Source organism: Marmota monax, unplaced genomic scaffold (genome assembly GCF_021218885.2).
Source record: "Marmota monax isolate L192 unplaced genomic scaffold, Marmota_monax_Labrador192_F-V1.1 WCK01_AAM20220418_F8-fsc00042, whole genome shotgun sequence".
NCBI lineage: Eukaryota > Metazoa > Chordata > Mammalia > Rodentia > Sciuridae > Marmota > Marmota monax.
Window position 1 is genome coordinate 4,241,202 of NW_026693008.1, and position 21,862 is coordinate 4,263,063.

The 21,862-nt window shown below is 41.4% G+C and overlaps 1 protein-coding gene across 8 annotated transcripts in view; it reads left to right on the top strand.

Annotated features, from left to right (window-relative positions):
- Cadps (calcium dependent secretion activator) overlaps positions 1-18,477 on the top strand; it is a 480,326-nt gene extending 461,849 nt beyond the window's left edge. For all 8 annotated transcript variants that reach the window (XM_058582090.1, XM_058582085.1, XM_058582091.1 and 5 more), the window contains 2 exons: positions 13,661-13,765; positions 17,212-18,477. In XM_058582090.1, coding sequence (XP_058438073.1) covers positions 13,661-13,765; positions 17,212-17,391 — 285 coding nt within the window. In that variant the 3' untranslated portion in view covers positions 17,392-18,477. The remainder of the gene's footprint in view (positions 1-13,660; positions 13,766-17,211) is intronic.
- The last annotated feature ends 3,385 nt before the right edge of the window (positions 18,478-21,862 follow it).

Below are 21,862 nucleotides of genomic sequence, written 5' to 3' on the forward strand. Positions count from 1 at the left end.
ACCCCAAATCCATTAACTTCAGAAGCACCTTGGATTCCAAAGGTGAAAGGCCCTTCCTTGCAATTTCAAAACAAGTACTCATCCTAGATAAAGAGAGGAATAGCTTTGATTTGGAGCGTTGCAGTCCAAGTATATGTCACATTTAAATAAATAAAAAGACACAAACTCTTTGGATTGGTACAGCTGGGCTGGGAGCCCTGCGATAAGAGGTCACTGGTGTGAGTTACTATGGTAATTGAGTAGTATCAGCAATAGTTTTGCTCTCATGAGCATTAAAGCACATAATAATAGGCAAACAACAGTGGTTAAAGCAAGCAGGTAGGATTACTATGTTCTTTTGTCAGAAGTATATAATGTCTTGTAGTCAGTTTTAAAGACTTCTCAACCCCCAAATCCACCCCCCCTCCCGTCACCTGCTGAGTGATTTTGCGTGCTTAATCTCTTACCCTCAACTCCAAGCTCTCTGCTAATTTGAGGCAAATGGGTATTTCTGACATTAGATAGGGCGGCAAGGGAGCTCTGACCTAGAAAACCCGCATTCTGAAGCACCGAGGAAAAATATTCTTTCAATGATTTTGTTAAGATTCTTTTGAATGACAGGGCTGGGGGGCGGGCGGGATAGCTTGCACTAAAACCCGAGGTTACAGCCTCCCAAGGAAGACGTATTTTTTTTTGTTTTGTTTTGTTTTGTAGAACAAGAAAGAAGGAAAGAAAAAAAAGAAAGAAAGAAAGAGGAACTTGCCGAGCATCCCCACTCCCAACTTCCCCCATAAAACTTGTCACTTCGCATTGCCATCGCCACCCCAACAATAATCGCTCCGTGCCTATTGCTAATTGCAAGCACAGCTGAGGCCCAGCAGGGAGCCCTTGCACAGTCTCAGGCCTTTATACGAGGCTCAATCTGTTGTATGGCACTTGTTCACACACAAAAAAACTACCAGCAAAGGCAGAAAGAGGCAGAGTCACAGGTTTCTTGTAATCCCTCTGCCTCCCCGCTGACAACCCAGCCCTAGAAGCATTCCTGGTTTTGTCCTCCTCTTTACAAAATCTGAAGTGACCTTAAGCTACTAGCATGTCAACTTCTGAATGCGGAGCTGCCGGCTCCTTCAGGTGCATTAAGGAGCGGGGGGGGGGGGGGGGGGGGGGGGGGGCTACATCTGGCTTCTGCGTGTCTGTTTGCAGCACCCCTGGGGCGAGCTGTGGCTTCCTGTAACATGTAAAATATGAGTGTGAACTCAGGGTTCATGGCAAGGAACAGGAGGTCATGCCTCCATTCAGTTCTAAGTAAAGAAACTGGGAGTTTGCAGATGTTTTTCTGTATGTGTAATGACACCAACCCCCCCCTCCTCCCCAGCCACCGAGCAATGGAGAGCCGGTTTTTTTTTTCTTTTCTTTTTTTTTTTTTTTTGATAAAATGTGCCACAATCAGTGTGCTACTTGCAGATTTATTCATATCAATTTTTGCAATTTATATATTCAGAGACAAGATTGCTATTTCGGCAACTTTATGTTGGATGTCGTACGTTTGCGTCTAGAGAAAGAGGGAAGAAAGAAGTATGTGGCAGGGAGGGGTGGGCAGAGAAAGAAAAGAAATTAAGTCTGTTCCCTGGGCCACCGGCTGGGGTGTTGTCAAGGAGACAAAGCATCAGACTGGAGGGTCTGTGTCCCCCTTTTGCCCAGCGGTCACTTCCTGCCCAGGCTGGGAGCTGGGACTTCTATTCTGGCCCACAAGATGGCCCATTAGTGGCTCTTGGGAGGGGAGAGTGGGTTTTTGGGGGGCAGGGAACAATCCCTTCAGTAGATGAGGCCCCAGGCCACTTGAAGAAAGGTCAAGAACAGGGAGGCCCAAGAACATCCTTGGTGTGGCCCCCCATGTGGGCCTGGCAGGGGGCATTTGGTCCTTCCTTTCTGCCCTGCCACCCTCTCAGATAAGCAGGGAATTAAGCCTCCTACGAAATTCCTGCTTGCAGAAATTCCTGTTCCCAGCCCCAAGCCTCAGGGAGTATTTTCACGGAAGGAAGACATTGGTGCAGCGAACACAGAGACTAATCCTCCCAGGCCTGGGGAGTAAACGCTCCACAGTGGGGCAGTGTTAATTGCTGAGCTTGGTGCAAAGATCATTTTGAGGCATTTAAGAAATACATGATTTTTATTAGTATGACTGTTCCACGTAGGAGTTATTTCTCAGCAAAGGGCAAAAGCTTTGCCTGCCTCGCATTATTAGCCTAATTCTACTTAATTGTTTCCTAAAATACGGGCTTCCTGAACACACATTCCAAACCTTAATAAGTCTGTTGTGGAGGGAATGATTCTAGATGGGGAGCTGTTGCCCTTTTGGGCAACCAAAGTCTCTAAGTGACTGAGAGCTATTTGATCAAATCCTGCTTGGAAAATTGGGGGGAGCCCCAATGGGGGACAAGGGAGAGTCTATGGAAACATACAAAGTGATGTGGCATGCAGTGCAAAAAAAAAAAAAAAAGAATTTTTTTTTAAATGGATTCTTTTTTGGTTGGATCCAATCCCCTTTGAGGAATCTCTGGGCTTCATTTAATTCTCTTTCACAGATTTAGAAATGTTTGGCCCCGTGGCATGTTTTAAATAAACCAAATAAATGACTGAGCAAATGCTACCAGATTTGTTCTTTGTTCTTCACACTCTCAAATCTCGACCTTGAGAAACTGTCTCAGTCCTGGGATTAAATGAAATGCCCACATTTATCCTATAAAGAATTTTTTTTCCCTCTTTTTGGAAAATAGGGTTGAGTGTTCCCAGATAAGAATATATACACAGCTACCCATCTGAACTTTCCTAGGCAAAGTTTCCTCTTCAGTATGAAAAATGATTTTGATTTCCCATTTTTTCTCTTCTGGTGGTAAAATTATATAATGTCAAATGTACCATCTTAATCATTCCGGAGTATACAGTTCCATAGCATTAAGTAGATTCACGGTATTGTCCAACCCATCTCTATAGCTTCTTTCATCTTGAAAAACTGAAACTCTATAATCATTAAAACCAATATTCTATTTCTCCTCCCTTATCCCCTATCAATCACCATTTCTGTTTCTGTGAATTTGACTTCCTTTTTTTTTAAATTTGTTCTTTTTAGATTTACATGACAGTACAGTGCATTTTGACATATTATACAGACATGGAGTCTAACTTCCCATTCTTTTGGTTGGACATGATGTGGAGTTTCATTGGTCATGTATTCATATATGAACATAGAAAAGTTATGTCCAGTTCATCCCACTGTCTTTCCTATTCCCATCCCTCCCCTCCCTTCCCTTCATTCCCCTTTGTTTAATCCAATGAACTTTTATTTTTCCTGCTCTCCTTATTGTGTGTTAGCACCCACTTATCAGAGAGAACATTTATCCTTTGGTTTTTTGGGATTGGCTTGTTTCACTTAGCATGATCATGGTGTCCAGTTCTATCCATTTATCAACAAATACCATAACTCCATTCTTCTTTTTGGGCTGAATAATATTCCATTGTGTATATGAACCACATTTTCTTTATCCATTCATCTGTTGAAGGGCACTTAGGTTGGTTCCATAGCTTAGCTATTGTGAATTGAGCTGCTATAAACATTGATGTGGCTTTAAGAATTTGATCTGTCTTGATTACCTCATATAGGGAAATCATACAGTATTTGTCTTTTTGTGGTTGGCTTATTTCACTTGACATTATCCTAACTGTGCATCCATTTGGGGGCATATGACAGGATTTCCTGGACTTTTTAGGCTAAGTAATATTCCATTGTATGTATCTATGACATTTTGGTTTTCCATACCTCCCTGGATAGACACTGCTTTCTCCCCTTGGCTGTTGTGAATGATGCTGCTCTGAGCACAGGTGTGCAAATATCTCTCTGCGATCCCACTGTCAGTTTTTTTTTTTTTTGTATTGATTCCCAGAAGTGAAATTGCTAGATCACCCAGCATTCAATAATGTCACTCACTTAGATTGTGGCAATGGTGGAAGGGTGGTATTTGCCTTTGGTTGGAAGTAGTATTTGCAACTGAAAATCACATTTAAGACTCTGTCTTCCCGTCATTGATGTTCCTGTCTTGAAGTAGATATCTCTGAATTGATCTTTGACTTTATTTTCTCATTCAAAGGTGATAAACTGTTTCTAGTAGTATCATGATTATTAGGAAAGAAAGCCTTTCAGAGACCATCGTGTCTCCTTGTAGATGACCGTCCACTTCATCAAGACAGGAGTTTGGGTAGCATAAAAGGAGATTGTGTTATTTGTGGGGTTTCATACAGTCTGGTTGATTCAGCAGCAGCAAAATCATTAACAGTCTGGCTTTGGCTAGCTTGTGTAGCTTGTTGTGGCTGCCAACTAGTTAACCAAACCACTAAAAAAAACACAGAATATATCTTCCTGAGAGAGATACATGTAAGGCCCATGTAAGCTAAGCTTTGAATTAAGCTTACCTACTTGGTTGCTTTCTGGAAGGATCCTTCTAGACTCTTACCTCTCCTTGTATTCAGCCCATGCAATGAATATTGATAGGTCTGAGACGAATAAAGAATCCAAGTTTAGATTCACTATTTGGATCATTCGCTTGAAATTTGGATACTGAAGATCTTATTGTTGGATATTTCTCCACATTTCAGGTTTAAAGAGATAAACTTTGCTCATGTGAAAAATAACTGTTTATTTGAATAAAAGAATACCATGGGGCTGGGGTTGTGGCTCAGTGATAGAGCACTTGCGTAGCATGTGTGAGGCACTGGGTTCCATCCTCAGCACCACATTAAAATAAAGATATTTTTTAAAAGAATATCATGATATTATTTAGGTCCTTGCTACGGGGGTTAAAATAAAATTGCTCTCAAATGCTAACTTCCAAGTTCCTACAGAAGTAAGCATTTTAAGCAGTGATAATTTAAATCCATTTTTTAAAAAATGTCTTTTGTACTATCCCCCCACCCCCCACCCCCAGTAGGAGAAAAGGCTAAAGGCAAAGGAGCTTTATTGTCCCAGCTCCAAGTTGTAGGTGACTAGACTGTGAGACTGCCAGTGTCTCTTGGCCTGCTCCGTTAGTGAGCCCCCAGAGAGATGCGGTCTTGCTTTCAGGCTTGGGCCATTTGAACAACTACAGCAAGCTTTGCAAAGACTTCCAACCCAAAGATGAGTTTTTAGGCATCCAAAGAAATATAGAGGTAGGAAATCCATCTTCAGCTGAAAAGGACATTTGGGGCTGCGGGGAAGGTCATGGGGCTACTCCCAGTCCTCTGTTTTGGATGACTGGTTTTGGCTTTGTGCTTTTAGCAGAGCGTCCTGAAGCTGTGGCTAGGAAATACCCATCTCTGATGGGTTTCAGAAGGTCAGATCCTCAATGACAGTGACACTCAAGTGGGGCAGAAGCCATTGAATGGCTTCCCCTTTCCAGAAAGCATTCAGATGATATGCCCTTTAGAAAGGGTTTACTTGGCCCTTAGGGAGCTCTGACAAATCCTGAGATATGAAGTTTTTTGCCTATTTGGCAGAGATGGCTTGAACAAGCCAGGGCTTTTTTTGGTCATACCCTCCCTGAATCTTTGATTAGAACACTGAACAGAGTTAGATCCCCAAGAGACTCATGGAGCCGTGGAATTGTGGCTTAGGGTGATCAGGCTACGGTTACTTCGGTAGACATTAAAAAGACCCTGGATGATATTTTTCACAGGTTCTTAAATTACCCAAATTGTATGGTAGAAACATGCACGGAAAGCTTTGAACGTGAAATATTTCATTACAGTATTTCAATGCAGCCATTTAAACTGGTGGTGGGAATATTCCCCCCCCCTAATTAATAATAACTCCCCTTTGTCACTAAAAACAAAGCGAAGAGCTTAGTCACATGGGTGTGGTCAAGGGATTATCTTCCTCTTGGACTCCTTGCCAACAGATACAATGTCATTTCTTCATTAGACAGGATGCTGAGCCAGTTTCTCTGATGGATGGCTGCGTTGAGTTGGAGAAAGGGTACTTTCCAGAAAAAAGATAAAATCCTCCAGCTTTCACTGTGTCTCTTTAGTCCCCAGACACAGGTTGTTACCATTCTGTTACCAAATTACCTGCTTGCTCAGGCATTTTAGGAGAATGGGAACTGCTCATAATGTTTTATACAGTTCTGAACAGCTTGCCCTTGGGGATATTTGATTTCTTCCTTATCAAGCAGGGTGGGATAATATGGCTCACATTATAATGGCTAATGCTTAGTATGTGCCTGGCCCATTGAAAGGACTTGAGACATATTGACTCATTTAATCCCATCAACCCTCAGTGGGTTTTATTATCATCCCCTTACCAGATGAGAAAACCAAGGCACAGAGAGGTTAAAAGGGATCAATCAAGACTGACACACAAAGCCAGGCATGGGGGCACATGCTTGTAATCCCAGCAGCTCAGGAGGCTGAGGCAGGAGGATCACAAGTTTAAAGCCAGCCTCAGTAAATAAGGCAACTCAATGAGTCCCTGTCTCTAAATAAAATATTTAAAAAGGCTGGAGATGTGGCTCAGTGGTTGAGCAACCCTGGGTTCAATCCCTGGTACAAAAAAAAAAAAGATTCACACACAGGACAGCTAGGTCCAGTGGATTCTGGTAGCCACCAGGATGCCGTGCCTCGAAGAGTTTTAAGTCCCTGCTCCATCTCTTGCTAGTTACTACCACTTTACCTCACTGAGCCTCTGTTTCCTGTCTGTAAAGCAAAACTATGGGTGATCCAACTATACTATGGCACTATTTAGAGGTAGGCTATGAACTGCCCAGGTTTTAGCTGCCTTGTGTCCCTAGTATATATGATTTAAACATGCCAATTTCAAAGGAAATGCATATTTAGAATGAACACAGTTCCTGGTGAATTTTAGCTGTTGTTCAGGCTGAGGGTATGTTCAACAGAGTCATGAGTTTTAAAGAGATTGAAGTGACACACATCTGTAATCCCTGTGACTCAGGAGGCAGAGGCAAGTTCAAGGCCAGCCTCAGCAACTTAGTGAGTACCCCTGGGTTAAATCTCTGCACCACACACACACACACACACACACACACACACACACACAGAGCTTATTTTAATGGTACATATCTAAATATTATTCTCAGTTATAGACACAGGGCTGTGTGCCTTGCTGTATGTGTGCGTGGTTACACGTGCACATGTACAAATGCTGTAACTGTACATGTTTGGCCAAAGTGAGATACCTATAATATGCATGTTATACATCAGTAAAAATTTTTCTTTAGGAAAAAAAAAAAGAAAAGCAATAGGAAGAACTGAGTTTTGCACTGGACTGTTTTCATTATTTGTGAATCTACCTGAAATTGATTCTCTGACAGCACTGCCCTATGACATCTTTAATTTTATGAAAGAAACATTGGTCCCCTGATGTGAAAACTCTTGACTGTTTTGCTTTCCCTTTTCACTAAAACTTTTACAGCATATATAATTTTTTAGGACTGAAGTTTTGATCCATATTATACTTCTTTTATCTCTAACACTCTGTTAGGAAAACCCAAGCCATTGTGATGAAGGCAGCTTTGTGAGTTGTATTTTCCCTTAAAAACAAACTGCCCACGGTGAAAAATCTTTCCCACTAGCAATTGCAGAGCTACCAACATAAAATAAGAAGAAAAGGTAGGACTAAGAAGACAAACTGTGTTAATTCTAGATAAGAAAGGACATCCTGGGCTGGGGTTGTGGCTCAGCGGTGGAGTGCTTGCCTAGCATGCATGGGACACTGGGTTCGATCCTCAGCACCACATAAAAATAAAGATATTGTGACCACCTAAAATTAAAAAATAAGTATTTAAAAAAAAAAGAATATCCTTCATCCTCTTACAAATTTTCCTAATCATTTCTCTCAAGAGGAAGCAATGAGTTGGGCACAGGGGTGCATGCCTGCTAGGAAGACTGAGGCAGCAGGATCTCGAGTTCAAAACCAGCCTCAGCAACTTAGCAAGGCCCTAAGCCACTCAGTGAGACCCTGTCTCTAAATAAAATACAAAATAGGGCTGGGGATGTGGCTCTGTGGTTAAGTGCCCCTGAGTTCAATCCCAGGTACCTCCCCACAACGTGTGCAAAAAAAAAAAAAAAAAAAAAGAGAGAGAGAGAGAGAGAGAGAGAGACTCTAAAGTCTTATAGAATGGTCTGGTCTGACAGGGGGTTTGCATAAGTTCAGGAGATAATAAATTGCCCTTGTGACAGGTGCATATGGAATACAGTACATGGCCCCATCTCCCGTCTGTTCCTTATTTCCATTGTCACTCATCTGTGAGATGTGTTTTGTTCTGAAAACAAATGTCCCCATTAACAGTAATGTCTCTTTAGGACATCAAATTAATATCCATATGTCAGGGGTCAAGAATTAAGACTTATTAAGTGACGGTGGCAGAAAAGACAACATCACTGATTGACATCGCTGATTGGAGATTACCCAGATTTAAGCAAAAGCCCTACACTGGCTCCTGTGAACCCTTCCTTGTCCAGTGAGGTGCTAATTATTCATCTTGTCTCTCAATCCCTGCATTTTTCTGGGGAATAAAGTTTCCAGTGAATCGAAGGGCAAATGCTAGGGAGAAGTGAATGAGTCACCTCAATTGCAAAATAGATGGAAAAATCTGATACATGTAATCATCAAGATCAATTCACATTTTAATACAACATTTTAAAAATCACAATCAATGCAAAAGAATCCATGGTGAATGAAATATCAAAATTGTAATTAAAGTCAGTATTCAATCCTGCTTTTGCACAATTGTGTTTCACTGCCTCAAACTAATCCTGGAGGTAGTGAAGCCTGAAGCTACAAAGAGACATGTCATGTGTAAGGATTCCTCCATATGAAGTCAGTATGTTTGCAGGCAGAATATGTGACCTGAGTATATCTGCCTGTCACTGACCTCAACTTCTATTAGAAATGGACCAAGGGAAAAAAAAATGTTTTGTTACAAACTTGAAAGTCCATATTATGTTTCTGAGAGTCATGTGATGGCTAAATTTTATTGAGTGCTTATTATGTGGTAGTCACTGTACTGGGCACTTTACATAAATTATCTCTTTTAATGCTCACACTAATCCTATGAAGTAGGTATGGCATTAACCCCAAGAGGAGACCAAGGGTCAGAGAGTTAAGCAGTTTGCTTGAGGTTATCCAGATAATAAGTCGCCAGCCCTGGCGGAAGCTGTACTTATCACCATGGGGTTTGAGAAGTCACTCATTCTTTGAATCCTTTTAACCCAAGACTTTAATCCAGAACAGTATCATTTAAAATGTGCTGTATGCACCCAAGATAGGTTTGGGTGATGATCTACCACGGCATGATTTTCCAACAGAATTGCATCGCTAAGAGTTACTCTGTGTTTGATAAGTCTTATCGAAACAGTCTGCTTTCTCCCTTAGGGTTTTTTTTTTTTTTAATCTCTTAGATTGAGAGACAGAAAAAAATAAATGAGAAATGATGATGGTGGCAGTTGAGGTGGGGGAGGAGACAGTAATAGTGACGACAGTGGTAGGGGGCTCACATTTATGGCAGCCAATTACCATGATGCATGAGCATTACTTTATTTACTCATCAGAAAAAGACTAGAAAAAACTGTTCCGTTCCCATTTTCATCAGGAAACTGAGTCACTGAGATTGTAAGTAACTTGCTTTAGATCATAAACTCTGGTGTGTGTTAGGGCCTGTGCTTTTAACCACCAACCTGTAAAAAGTAGAAAAGAATTAAATGGTAAGGATTTTGATCAGCCTTCCAGATCTTTTTATTTTTATTTATTTATTTACTTTGTACCAGGGATTTGAACCTGGTACAAATCTGAGCCATATCCCCAGCCCTTTTTATATTTTATTTAGAGACAGGGTCCCACTGAGTTGCTTAGGGCCTTGCCAAGCTGCTGAAGCTGGCTTTGAACTTGGGATCCTCCTGCCTCAGCCTCCTGAGCCACTAGGATGACAGGCGTTCACCACGGCACCCAGCCCAGCTCCCTTTAAATAGAACCTTCAGATGGAGTTGCAGCTGCTGGAGAAGATCCAGCTTTTCAAGGGCCCTGAAACCCAGGGACCATACATGTGATGGATATCTCTTTGGGTTCCAAGTGGAAAACCGTCACAGATTCATCCCCCCAGGGACATATTTTAAAGAAGCTCAGGCTACTGCAGATTTTATTCTCTACTGCTTTTTCTTTCTTCTTTTTTTTTCTTTTTTTTTAGGATTAAAATAACCTTACTCAGGAAGTTTTGAATTAATATACCTGAATTTAGGGAAGGCAACCAAGAAGTCTGATTCGACTTAAATACTTAGTGCATGTCGCTGGCTCGCAATTCTTTTTCCTTCCCATTTAGAGTACAGTTTATCAAAAATTTAGTGCCCAGGTGTTAGGATAGCTCCAGAAAAGGCATATCCGAACCAAAGACAAAAACAAAATGGGGAGAACTTAAAATGTTTTATGAATTTTGTCTTTTGAAGAATCATAACAAATCTGCTGCATTAGCATTGATCTCAAATAAAGCAACCCTGATTAATAAGCACTGGGAGCCCCACGAGGAAGAGCAAGAATAACTCAGACACCCGATAATTCACTGATAAATATTTAACAATTGGCTTTCTAGGAGGGAGAAAGCCCTGGTCTGTGGCGTTTGCCAATGTCTGTGGTGTAAAAACCTCCTCTGTGGCCTGTTTCTAACTGTCCGCGTGTGTCCCTAAATGTGGACTTGGGAGGAGATGCATGGTGCCAGTTCTCAGGACCAGCATGTGACTGTATCTGCATGGTGGGGGGGAGGGGGAGGAATGGATGGTCTGCTATTTCAGTCCACTGGAGAGCTTGCCGCTTCTGGCATCACTCAGTGTGTGCTTGGACAAGTCACTTGTCCTCGCCTCCTCTCCCAAGGGTACTCTGGAAGATCCCTTTTACCTCTAACATTTTTAAAGTTCTAGAAGGCAGCGCCTCCTGCTTTCTCCGACTTCCAAATGCCTTTAAGCGCCTTTCTGGAAAAACCAAGTTAGCTCTGTGCTGATTCCAAAAGTGCCTCCAATTTCATCTACTGAGCATAAGGTTTGGAAAGGAGTGACTTACTCCCTTTTGCCTCTTTAAATGTGCAGCCAATGGGGCATCATACATTTTTTACACTTCTTTTGCTAGATGTGAGATCCAGGAGAAAAAGCATGGATGTTCCAGGGTTTTCTTGTTCTCCTGGGGTGGGAATCTGCGTGTGAGGCACTGATCCCTTGCTGTATACTTTCCCTACCTCCCTACCCTTCCAGAAGCAGAGCAAGATGCTTGATAGCAGGCTACCTTTTTATTTGTATTTTTATTTATTTTGTGTGTGTTTTTTTAACTATTTTAAAACCACGTACAAGAGTGGGAACTGCCTATATAAAATGAAAGGGGGGGTGCTATTTTTTTTTTTTAATTTCCTGAAAGGTGGCACGTCTCTCAGCAAAGAGAAAAAAGGCATGTTGCACAAGGCTTGCTGGCAGTGATATAAGCCAGCGCCGGTTTGTCTGTTGTCACAGCCAAAGCAAAATGCCACCTCTGCCTAGAAGCCAGAGTGCCACACTCCTCTTTTGTGTCCCAGAGATGTATCCATCATGAAGCCCTGAGCTTGTAGTTTGGCCAGGAAGTCACCAAGGTTGTTTTGAAGGTCATCTTCCAACCCCAGGAGGCCAAGGTCAAAGGCAGAGGTTTTTTTTTTTTTTTTTTTTTTTTTTTTGACTCTCAAAATCATCAGATTCAGCAAACAAAGATGAAATTTGAGGCCTGGGGTGAGCCCAGGAGAGTCCCCAGTTGCCTAGAGTAAGGTTAGGCTGCACAAACACTTGTGACCCATGACAGCCCTGTCTCCAGACCCCTTCTTAACAAACCCAGATGCCATAGAAGCAAATGCTCCAGAATCCCAAGGCAGGAGGTGCCAAAAACACTCCCCCACCACCAACCACCACCAAAAAAAAAGTTTCAGTAAAATATTCTCACCCCTAGAGGGGAAAACCTGTCCATGCCTGAAGAAAACTGACCCTAGCCATCTCTCCCCTCTCCATGGGGTGAACTGTACATGTCACACACACACACGCACACCAAAAAAAAAAAAAAATCCCCCACCCGCCTGCTCCCTGGGGAGGGACAGAAGGTTCCTAAAACTGACAGTTTCGCCTCCATGATCTTTAAAAGAGCAGGAGTTGGCTGTGAGGCTTCAGTGCTGCCTCGATTGGGGTAGTGTGGTCTCTGTTGCGGCTGGGCTCCAAAGAGAGCCACAATTGGCTCTGATGAGCAAGGAGCCTAGCTAGGAGAGAGATTGCAAAGAGGGCTTCTGGATGCCATGGCTGAGACTGTGTCGTTTCTTGCAAGGTGAAACTTGGCAGTTCTACCTTGCAAGTAAAAACCCAAATTAATTTTTTTTTTAAGAAATTAAGTCAGAAACAAGGCTTCAGAAAAACTGTGAGTGTTAGGCATAAACTGATTTTGGATGATCTTTAGGTGAGAAAGGGTGGAGTTACCATCGGAAACATGTTTTTATTTATGCTTTCTGAGTCCCCACTGCTGTGTGATGTGAGTGTGGTGTGTGTGTATTGGTTAGCATGAGAGTGTGCTTCCTCTCAATTCTCTAACCACTTTTTTCTTTCTTTTTCTTTTTCTTTTCTTTTTTTCTTTTTTTGCCTCTTTTCTGTGCACGCTTCATATAGATGCCCTATAAATAAATATATAGGTCCGTCCACACCTTTTCAGTTTATTTGTAAATTGTTTGGTATAAGCAGCAGAGCGTAATGAAACCTGGTGAAGTTTAAAAGATTAGATTTTTTTTCATACTGACACTTCATAACACTGTTCATATGTCTCCGAGTGAGATTTATGAATATATGAGCAGTACTGCAAAATTATACTGCACCAGAGACTTCCTGCACCACAGGGGTGGCAGTCTAAAGTGACACAGCTTCAAGCATTTTTCACAGACAAGAAGCAAAATTTAACCCCCTTAAGGGGAAGTATGATTTCAACAGCTTGAAATGAGCTCATTTGTAAATGGGTTTTTTTCCCCTTCTTCTTCCATAATTTTTTGGTGTTAACATTAAAACAGATTGCACAGCCAATATAAGGGCACATGGGCTGCCCAGAGTAGAGTTTGGCCCTTAAAGAGAAATAATCATTCATTGTCTTTATCAGAAACACTCCAATTGGGTAAATGGAGGTAAACGTCTCCCCCAGTTCATAAGGCTCTCAGCCTGATTCCCAGAATTGTACTTAGCAGACAGAAGTCCAGGGCTTTCCAAAGGTAAGTTGCAATGCACATTAAATAGTTCAGTGGAGAAGCCCCCACTTCTCTGGACATCGGAGACAATAGCATTAGGAAATCAGGAATGCTTTGAATCAAAGCTGAGTAAAGTAAACCAATTCCAAAGAGAATCAGAAGAGCAAAAGGTGGACTATGTTTGGAATGTCTAGAGTAGCGGAGTTCTACCTTAGCTTCTGAGTCCACACCGCTCTCATTTAGACCCATCCAGCACCTGGCGGCTTTATGTAAATTAATGTTCATGATCTCTGTGCTTGCAAACTCTCTTTAACCACTTTGTTTCCTCCTGGAACAGAGCAGGGTGCTCAAACGTGGTCTGTTCCCTGTCTGCCCCGTCAGCGCTCCACGATGCGTTGGCTGGAGAACTTCTGTCTCTTTTTCAGCAATGGTACAACAGCTCTATGAACGTCATCTGCACCTGGTTGACAGACCGGATGGACCTACAGCTTCACATATATCAGTTGAAAACACTAATTAGGATGGTAAAGGTAAAAGAAAAAAAAATAATTATTCTCCTTTGCAAATACCTTACTGAAATACATTTCATTCCCAAGCTGCAGAACTTCCTTAACACAAAGAATATCTACATACATATAAAATACATACAAGATGATTTCTAAAACAGTTATCTCCCATAAGAAAAACCAATGAAATCACTTTGTGATGCCTGGTTAATTTTTATTTAGACTTTAATAAAAAGGAATTTGATATCTTTATCCAGATAGAAAAATTATTTTATGTATTTGCCATTTAAAATTACAACAGAGGCCATCTCCCTTGCTTTAGATTTTAAAAGCTAGCTTTGGGTGCCGTTGATGCTAATCACATAAATTACGAATTTCACTTATGGTTTAATTAAATAAAATTTTGCCACAATTAATTTAATGGAAATATTTACCTCCAGCTATTTCTAAAGATGTCCTGTGATCATTATCAGAATGCAAATCAATATTGTTCTCATAGTTAATTGAAGTAGTGTCTCTTCCAAGGCGTGTATACAATCAAATGTAAAGGATCACAAAGGTGAGATAACATACCCTCAAAGTAGCTTTTTTTCCCTGTTCTTGTGTGTGTGCCTTGAACTAATGATAATTATTTCAGCGTGAAATCTCAGTGGTTTACATGAAATAATAAGATCACAGAAGGGGGTAAATACGTTTTTGATCATTTCAGTTTCCATTTGATGCTTCACCCGTGGAGGGTTTTAAAACATTCGTATGCAAAACTCCTATTCAAAGCACAAAGTCTCTTTTAAAATACTTGAACCCTCAAGGTAGCTGAATTGCTGGGGTTTTTTAACAGTGTGCCAAAAGTTTTCCCGGCACTCACCCCCACCCCCATTTCCTGGTCCCTTTTGGATTAGCAACTACCCCCCTGAAGGTACTCCTGGACCCCAGTGCTGACTTACAACCAATTACTGTTTGGTTGTGTGTAATTAAGGAGAGTTATCATCATCTGCATTTGATCTCACAGAGCGTCTGCCCAGGAAAGGTTACAGGCAGCAAGAGTACTGTAGCTCTTTAAAAAGAAACGTATGCACTTGAACTATGAACCTGTCTTTTTCCCTTTTTTTATTTTTTTATTTTCTTTGCTTCTTTAAGGCAAACTCACTAACCTCTTGAATTCCATTTTCTGAGTATGAATATGCCTGGGCAGAGTTGGGGTCAGATTTTCTGTTTGACCTGAAAAGAAGACATAATTTAGAATACCTTAAAAATGATCTCCCCATCACTGGTATTTCCAGGTCTCTGTTGAGAATTCACCCTATTTAATTAAGAAAAGATATGTCAGAGAGAAGCCTTAATGTTCACCATCTGCCAAACACACTCGGTTGCACATACATGCATGCGCGCACACACGAATCACAAGAGGGACAACACGGAAAGGTCATGCCACGGGAGTCCCTTCACTTTCACCAAAACCGGGCCCAGCTGAATGAAGGCCGTGACACAGGGGTAGGAAACAGAATTGCCACCTCTGTGCCAAGTCCGTGACCCAGAGGTCTCCTTCTCCAGGGCAAATTTCCAAGGATATTTGGCTTTCTTTCTTGTCTCAACAGACACCCCGTTTATTCATCCATTCATTCATTATTCAGCAAGCATGTATTCATTCATCCAACACTGGGTACGATGAGGCGAGCCCCTCCCCGTGTATCACCAGATGGAGGATTCAAAAGTGACTAGACACGGCCTTTACCCTTAGGCACTCGGAGTCCGGTCGGGGAGCGCACTGCTCTGGAATTTGTATAAAGGGGAGAAATGCTAGAGCTGTTTTAGCTTTATTTTTTCTCTCCGGTTTTGGCAACAATTATGGCATTCTAAGTGGCCATAGACTATCTGATTGAAAAGTTCAAAAATTCCGGTTGATCCACTCATTTTCCCGCCTTATCGCGCTCAAGGCGGAGACACCATTCAGGCACTGACCTGGCTGCTTCGTCCTCCTCTTCAGAAAACCTGCAGCTTGATCCATGATTTGGGTCGACCTTATACACTCAGTTCGTATTAAGAGGGAAGGAAGGCTCTATGGGTAATCCTGCTGGAGCATTGGGCATAAAATAGCAAAGAGGGAACATAGCCATCTTGCACATAATCTTACATTATGGGGCTTCTCTAAGCCAAGCTGTCATTGACTCTACGGTCATCATAATGTATGACCTTCAGAGGAGGTTGACCTTGCGATTGCTAACACTGTGACTGCATTGGATGACTATTGAAAATAGAAATAATGGTCCGGCACAGTGACACAGGCCTGTAATCCCACCGGCTTGGGAGACTGAGGCAGGAGAATTGCAAGTTCAAAGCCAGCCTCAGCAAAAGCAAGGTGCTAAGCAACTCAGTGAGACCCTGTCTCTAAATAAAATACAAAAAAAAGGGCTGGGGATGGGGCTCAGTGGTTGAATGCTCCTGAGTTCAATCCCTCTACCAAAAAAGAAAGAATGGCAAGAGTGATACTGAAACAGGTTAACACTCCTTCTCTGGCCCCTTTAGCAAATTTCCTATATCAATAGGAGAAGCAAACAGCAGAATCAGTAGCTAAAATGATAGGCAGTGTGATGAGCAGAATTGTAGTTAAACAGAGACCTTTTTTAAAAAAAAATATTATGAAGTAGACAACAGCCAGATGCTTCTGGTCATGTTCAATTAACACTAAGGGATTTCTAGCAAAACAGTCCTTAGGATACCTAAGGAAATCCGAAAGAAATCGCCTGAAGGAACAAAGAAAGAACTTGTGGTACAGTAATCCCAAACCATTGTTCTTGAAAAAGAGCCAAATTTCTTCCCTGAGAGCATAAAGTTGTGAACAGAATCAATACAGTTCTTTCCCAAGGAGATGAGAAATGAGTCACATGCTTGCACCATATTGATGAGGCATTAGCGCTCCATCTTGCCCATAATTGTTGCTGCCCGTAATAGGTTTCATATACCAATATACATATGTCTATCTTGTGAATGAGACAGAGGGATATGGCTCATGCAATTATAAGACTCAAAAATTCCAAAGACCAGACTGTAACTGAAATAATAAAATACCATAATCACTGGATCCATTATTTATACATTATAGCCCCTTAACACTGTCGATCATATTATTTTATACGAACCTAAGAGAAAGAACCAGACCCCCTCCCTCCCCCCCAAAAAAAAGAACCAAAACAATCATGGAACATTTCCCTTTATGGAATTAAATAAACACAAGCTTATGTTCTTTGCTTTGTCTCATCTAATACAGTTTATCCTGTCACAGTTTCTCATTTTCTGTCATTTAATGAATCTCAGTTTTCAGTACAAGTGAAATCTGAGCACGGTGGCTTTTTATCTAGCAATGCATAAAGAGTGACATTTAGCAGAAGGTCACACCTGCTTTGCATCCTCTCCCTACCCACCTTGGAGACGATATCTCCCTTATCATTTCATTTCATCTTTTCCCTCCTTAGAAAACCTATAGAGATTTCCGATTGCAAGGGGTCCTGGATTCCACCTTGAACAGCAAGACCTACGAGACCATCCGGAACCGGCTCACTGTAGAAGAAGCCACGGCCTCAGTGAGCGAGGGTGGGGGCCTGCAGGGGATCAGCATGAAAGACAGCGACGAGGAAGATGAAGAAGATGATTAGACCATTTGGTCCTTCAAGTCCACTGGGACAGTCCTGTAATCAATGCATGTCCTTAGTCTGTTAGTTAACTCCATTAGGGAATTTTCTGTCAACTACCATGCCCATGAGATGTTTACCAATACAATTGCCATTTTAGCTATGTGGTACCAAGATTAGCAATGACCTTCCAATCCATTGGTTTCCTTATTTCCATGTCTATATGTTTACAAGCAATATGGCGCACCATTCTTTAAATACTGTTCATGGAGAATACATAGTCCAACTGCTAGACGGGTCTCTCTTACCAGCCAAGTGAAATGATGCTTCATTCACAAACTGTGTAGACATTGAAGATAAATGGATGTGAAGGCGAGGATGCTGGAGACTTTTTTCTTTGATTCATGTTTGTGGATGCTGGTTATTTAAATGAGTACATAAATAATTTAAGCACATAGATCTGCTTTTTTTTTTTAATAAACCAAAGGCCAGGCCCCAATAGCCAACTTTTGGTTCTTTCTGTTCCCCTAAAACTAAAAAAAATATATTTTAAAAAAATGGAATCCTAGCATCCTTGTTGGCCTATCCTTTCATCTATATGCTATCAATATAGTTAGCCATAAAAGGCTACATACTGGCAGATTAATTCTCTTAATTGCCACGGCAAGGGGGCAATCCCATCATGACTTAGCATGGAGCACAGTTCAGAGTAACTGTCTTCTGTCATAAAGTTTATCATCCTAAATGTTAACATTTTGCTTTTATGTTTCAATAACTGTGTATGTAAAAAAAACCCACCTGAATATTTAAATGACAACCCTAGATTATAAATGTGTTTATAATAAGATGTGGATATTTCCCTCTGTAGACTGTAATCATAATTTAAATTATTTTGTTCCACACTGTTTTTTATATCTGTCATGTACATTGCGTTTTGATCTGTAACTGCACGACCCTGAGGTCAGCTGCAGAGCGCTCTCTTCCTGTGTAAAGTAGTGGATCCATCTTGCTTTTGCCTTATATAAAGCCTACAGTTATGAAAGTGTGGGAAACTGTGGCTTCTCAATAAATAACCATTCAAATGTCCTGAGAATATCCACTGGCATTTGTCTTCCTCTGTCTCCTTTGAAAGCCAGACAACAAGCAGGAAGAGAGAGGAAAGGGGAGGGAAGAGGTGATTTTTCTTTTCTTTAGTTGTAAATGACACAATATCTTTTTATAAGTACTTTTTTTTTAATGTGGTGCTGAGAATCGAACCCAGTGCCTCACTCGTGTGAGGCAAGCGCCCTACCACTGAGCTACAGCCCCAGCCCAGAAGAGGTAATTTTTTTGGAGTGTGCTTAACATTCTTGGAGTGGGTTGTTTTTCAGATGCTTGTCATTTCTCCACGAGAGACTGCTTCGAATTCCATTAATTCAGACTCCACTAATTCAGGATCTGTGGGCATTTGGACATGTTGGGCAGATTACGCTTGCATTATAGGATAAATAAGGGTTTGCTAAGCAAGTGAGTAGTGTAAACGAGAGAAATGTTTCTCCTGTACGAAGAGAAGGCCAACAAACTGTTTTTAAGCACCACTTCAACAGCAGTGTTTGCATTCAAACAAAGTGTGTGCCAATTATATATGATTCTTATATATTTGTTAAAGCATCTCACTAGCTTCTCTAAGATATGGAGTACTCTTCTCACTCCCCAGCCCCTCTAAGCCACATAATCACCTATGTTTGAAAGAAATCAAACACATGTAGCCCTATTGGCTTTATTTTTATGTCCCTAAATCAGGGTGACCTCTCCTGGGGGCTGAGGTTTTAGGGAAATGACTGCTTTTCTGAGAGGAACAGGTGAAATGGTCACTGGTTGTTCTCTGCAGAATAGCCCTCCAGTAAGCACATCTCACACTACTTGGTCTGCAGGTGCAAATCAGCAGCAATTCTGCCCTATTTATTGAGCAACTATTCTATGCCAGGCATTCTACATGTATCATCTCACTTAAATCTCCTGACAATCATAAGAGGAGAGGGTTGGCATTATCCTCATTATAGATGAGGAAATTAAGGTAAAAAGATTAAACCAGCTTGCCCGATGGTTACACAAATCGATGCAGAAGCATGAGTCCAGAGATACCAGCATAAAACTGGTAACACAAATAGTGGGTGTATATCGTTCAGGTGTGAGAAAATTTTGACGCCTAATGGCTGGCACATAGTTAAGTTGCACTAGCAAACCCAAGATTTTTTTTAAAAGATATATTTTTATGATATTTTGAGTTTTGAAACCAAAGCATATTTCTTGCAACAATTGCAAACAATTCAAAAATGTGCACAGTAAAGAGGGAGCATCTGCCCAGTACATACGCGTTGGAAGAGAGAAGAAAAGGCTCAGGATCCCTGAGGGGAAGTAAACCAGCGGGTTAGATACCTAACCAAAGGGCATAACGAGAACCAAGTCAGAAAAGAACATGTCTCTAAGATCAAAGTTTTAAAAAATACAAGAAGCCAGGCATGGTGCTTTACGCCTATAATCCCAGTGACACTGGAGGCTGAGGCAGGAGGATCGCAAGTTCAAAGCCAGCCTCAGCAACTTAGCAAGGCTCTGAGCAACTTAGGGAGACCCTGTCTCAAAATAAAAAATAAAAAGGAGCTAGGGATGTGACCCAGTGATTAAATGCCCCTGGGTTCAGTCCTCAGAATGAATGAATGAATGGATAGATGGATGAATAAATAAATAAACAAACAAATAAAACAGATTCATTCAAAAGGAAAATTCGCCACCATCTGGCACCTGAAGATCCTGTCAAAGAGCATCTCCTAGTATGGTGACATGGTAGAAGGGCCAAGGGAAGGAAATGATATCAGAAGAAAGCAGAAAGAAAGCACTGACCAGGTTTAACCCTGAGGTCATTCTTTAAAAAAAATAAAGAAATATATATATATCTTTATTTTTAAATTGCATTTGGACACAATACCTTTATTTTATTTATTTATTTATTTAGTGCTGAGGATGGAACCCAGGGCCTCACACAGACTAGGCAAGTGCTCTGCTGCTGAGCCACAACCCCAGCCCAATCCTGTCACAAACACAAAGATAAGAAGATGGCTTTGGCATCTTGAGCCTTCTTCTTTATTTCTTTGATATCTTGAGCTTTCTCTGTTTTTCCCTTTTTAATCTGTTATTAAAATATGCATGAAAACGAGTCCACAAATCCTCAGCATACAGCTCAGTGAATTCATCATAAAGTGATCGTGTTTGTGGAACAGTGACCAAGCTGAGAAAGAGAACATACCAGACAGTCCCTGGCAAACCCCATGTCCCTGCACCACCCCAACTTCTGCTTTCTCTGGACTCCCCAAGGGAACCACCACCCAGATTTCTAATAGCACCGATTAACTTCCCTACTTTAGATCTTGATGGAATTACAGTCACTATATATATATATATATATATATATATATATATATATTCATTCACATCTAGCATCTTCTGTCCTACCTTTTATAGTTGTGGTTCATTTCTTATTTTTGTTGCTGCTTCACGTCCTGATACATAAACATACCATAACTGATGTATCTACATTGAGGTGCCATTTTCCATTTTGAGTTGCTGTGATAAATGGCCTTGTATAGTTCTTTGGGTGCAATTGCCAGGCCATAGAGCAAAAGGTATGTTCACCTTTAGAAAACACTGTCAGTTTTCCAAAGAATGTGAACAGAGTTGTACCCTTGTCAACATCCCTGAGGTTCCCCATTCTCAGCGACATTTAGATATTGTCCTGTCTTCCCTGTTCACCATTCTAGTCAGTGTGGTGGTTTATGATTTTAGTTCACTGATCATGAAAATAAAGTTGATTTGCCTTTTTAAACCAATGGATTGGTTATCTGGGTAGCCTCTTTTGTGAAGTGCATGTTTAGGTCTTGCCCCCCCGCCTTTTCTGGAAAGAGAAAAATTCTAAAGCTATTTGAACTGGGTGATGGAGAAGAGGCCATAGGAGAAAATGTCAGATGGATGGAGAAGAGGTCAAGGGAACCCGTGACCGGATGGAAAAGCTTTTGCTCTGCTAATACTCAATCTGTGCATAGTCGTGTACACTCTGGTCGAGTACCGAGCTAGAAACACTGGGCCCTCTGTTACCTGACTCATCAGTCAGAAGGCCCTTCTAAAAAGCAAGTGTTATCTTGTCACTAATTAAAAGCATTCTATAATCCCCAATCTTCTCTTAGAATGAAGCCCAAACTCCTTAAAGTGGTGTACAAAACCACACAGGATCTGACGCTTGCTGTTATGGTTTGGATGTGAGGTGTCCCCCAAAAGCCCACACGTGAAACAATACAAAAAGGTTTTGGAGGAGAAATGATTGGGTTCTAGCCTTAACCTAATCAGTGAATTCATCCCTGATGGAGGCAGGTGGGTGTGGCTGGAGGAGGGGGCATTGGAGGTGTGGCTTTGGGGTCTCTCTCTCTCTCTGCTTCCTGATCACCATGTGAGCTGCTTCCCTCCA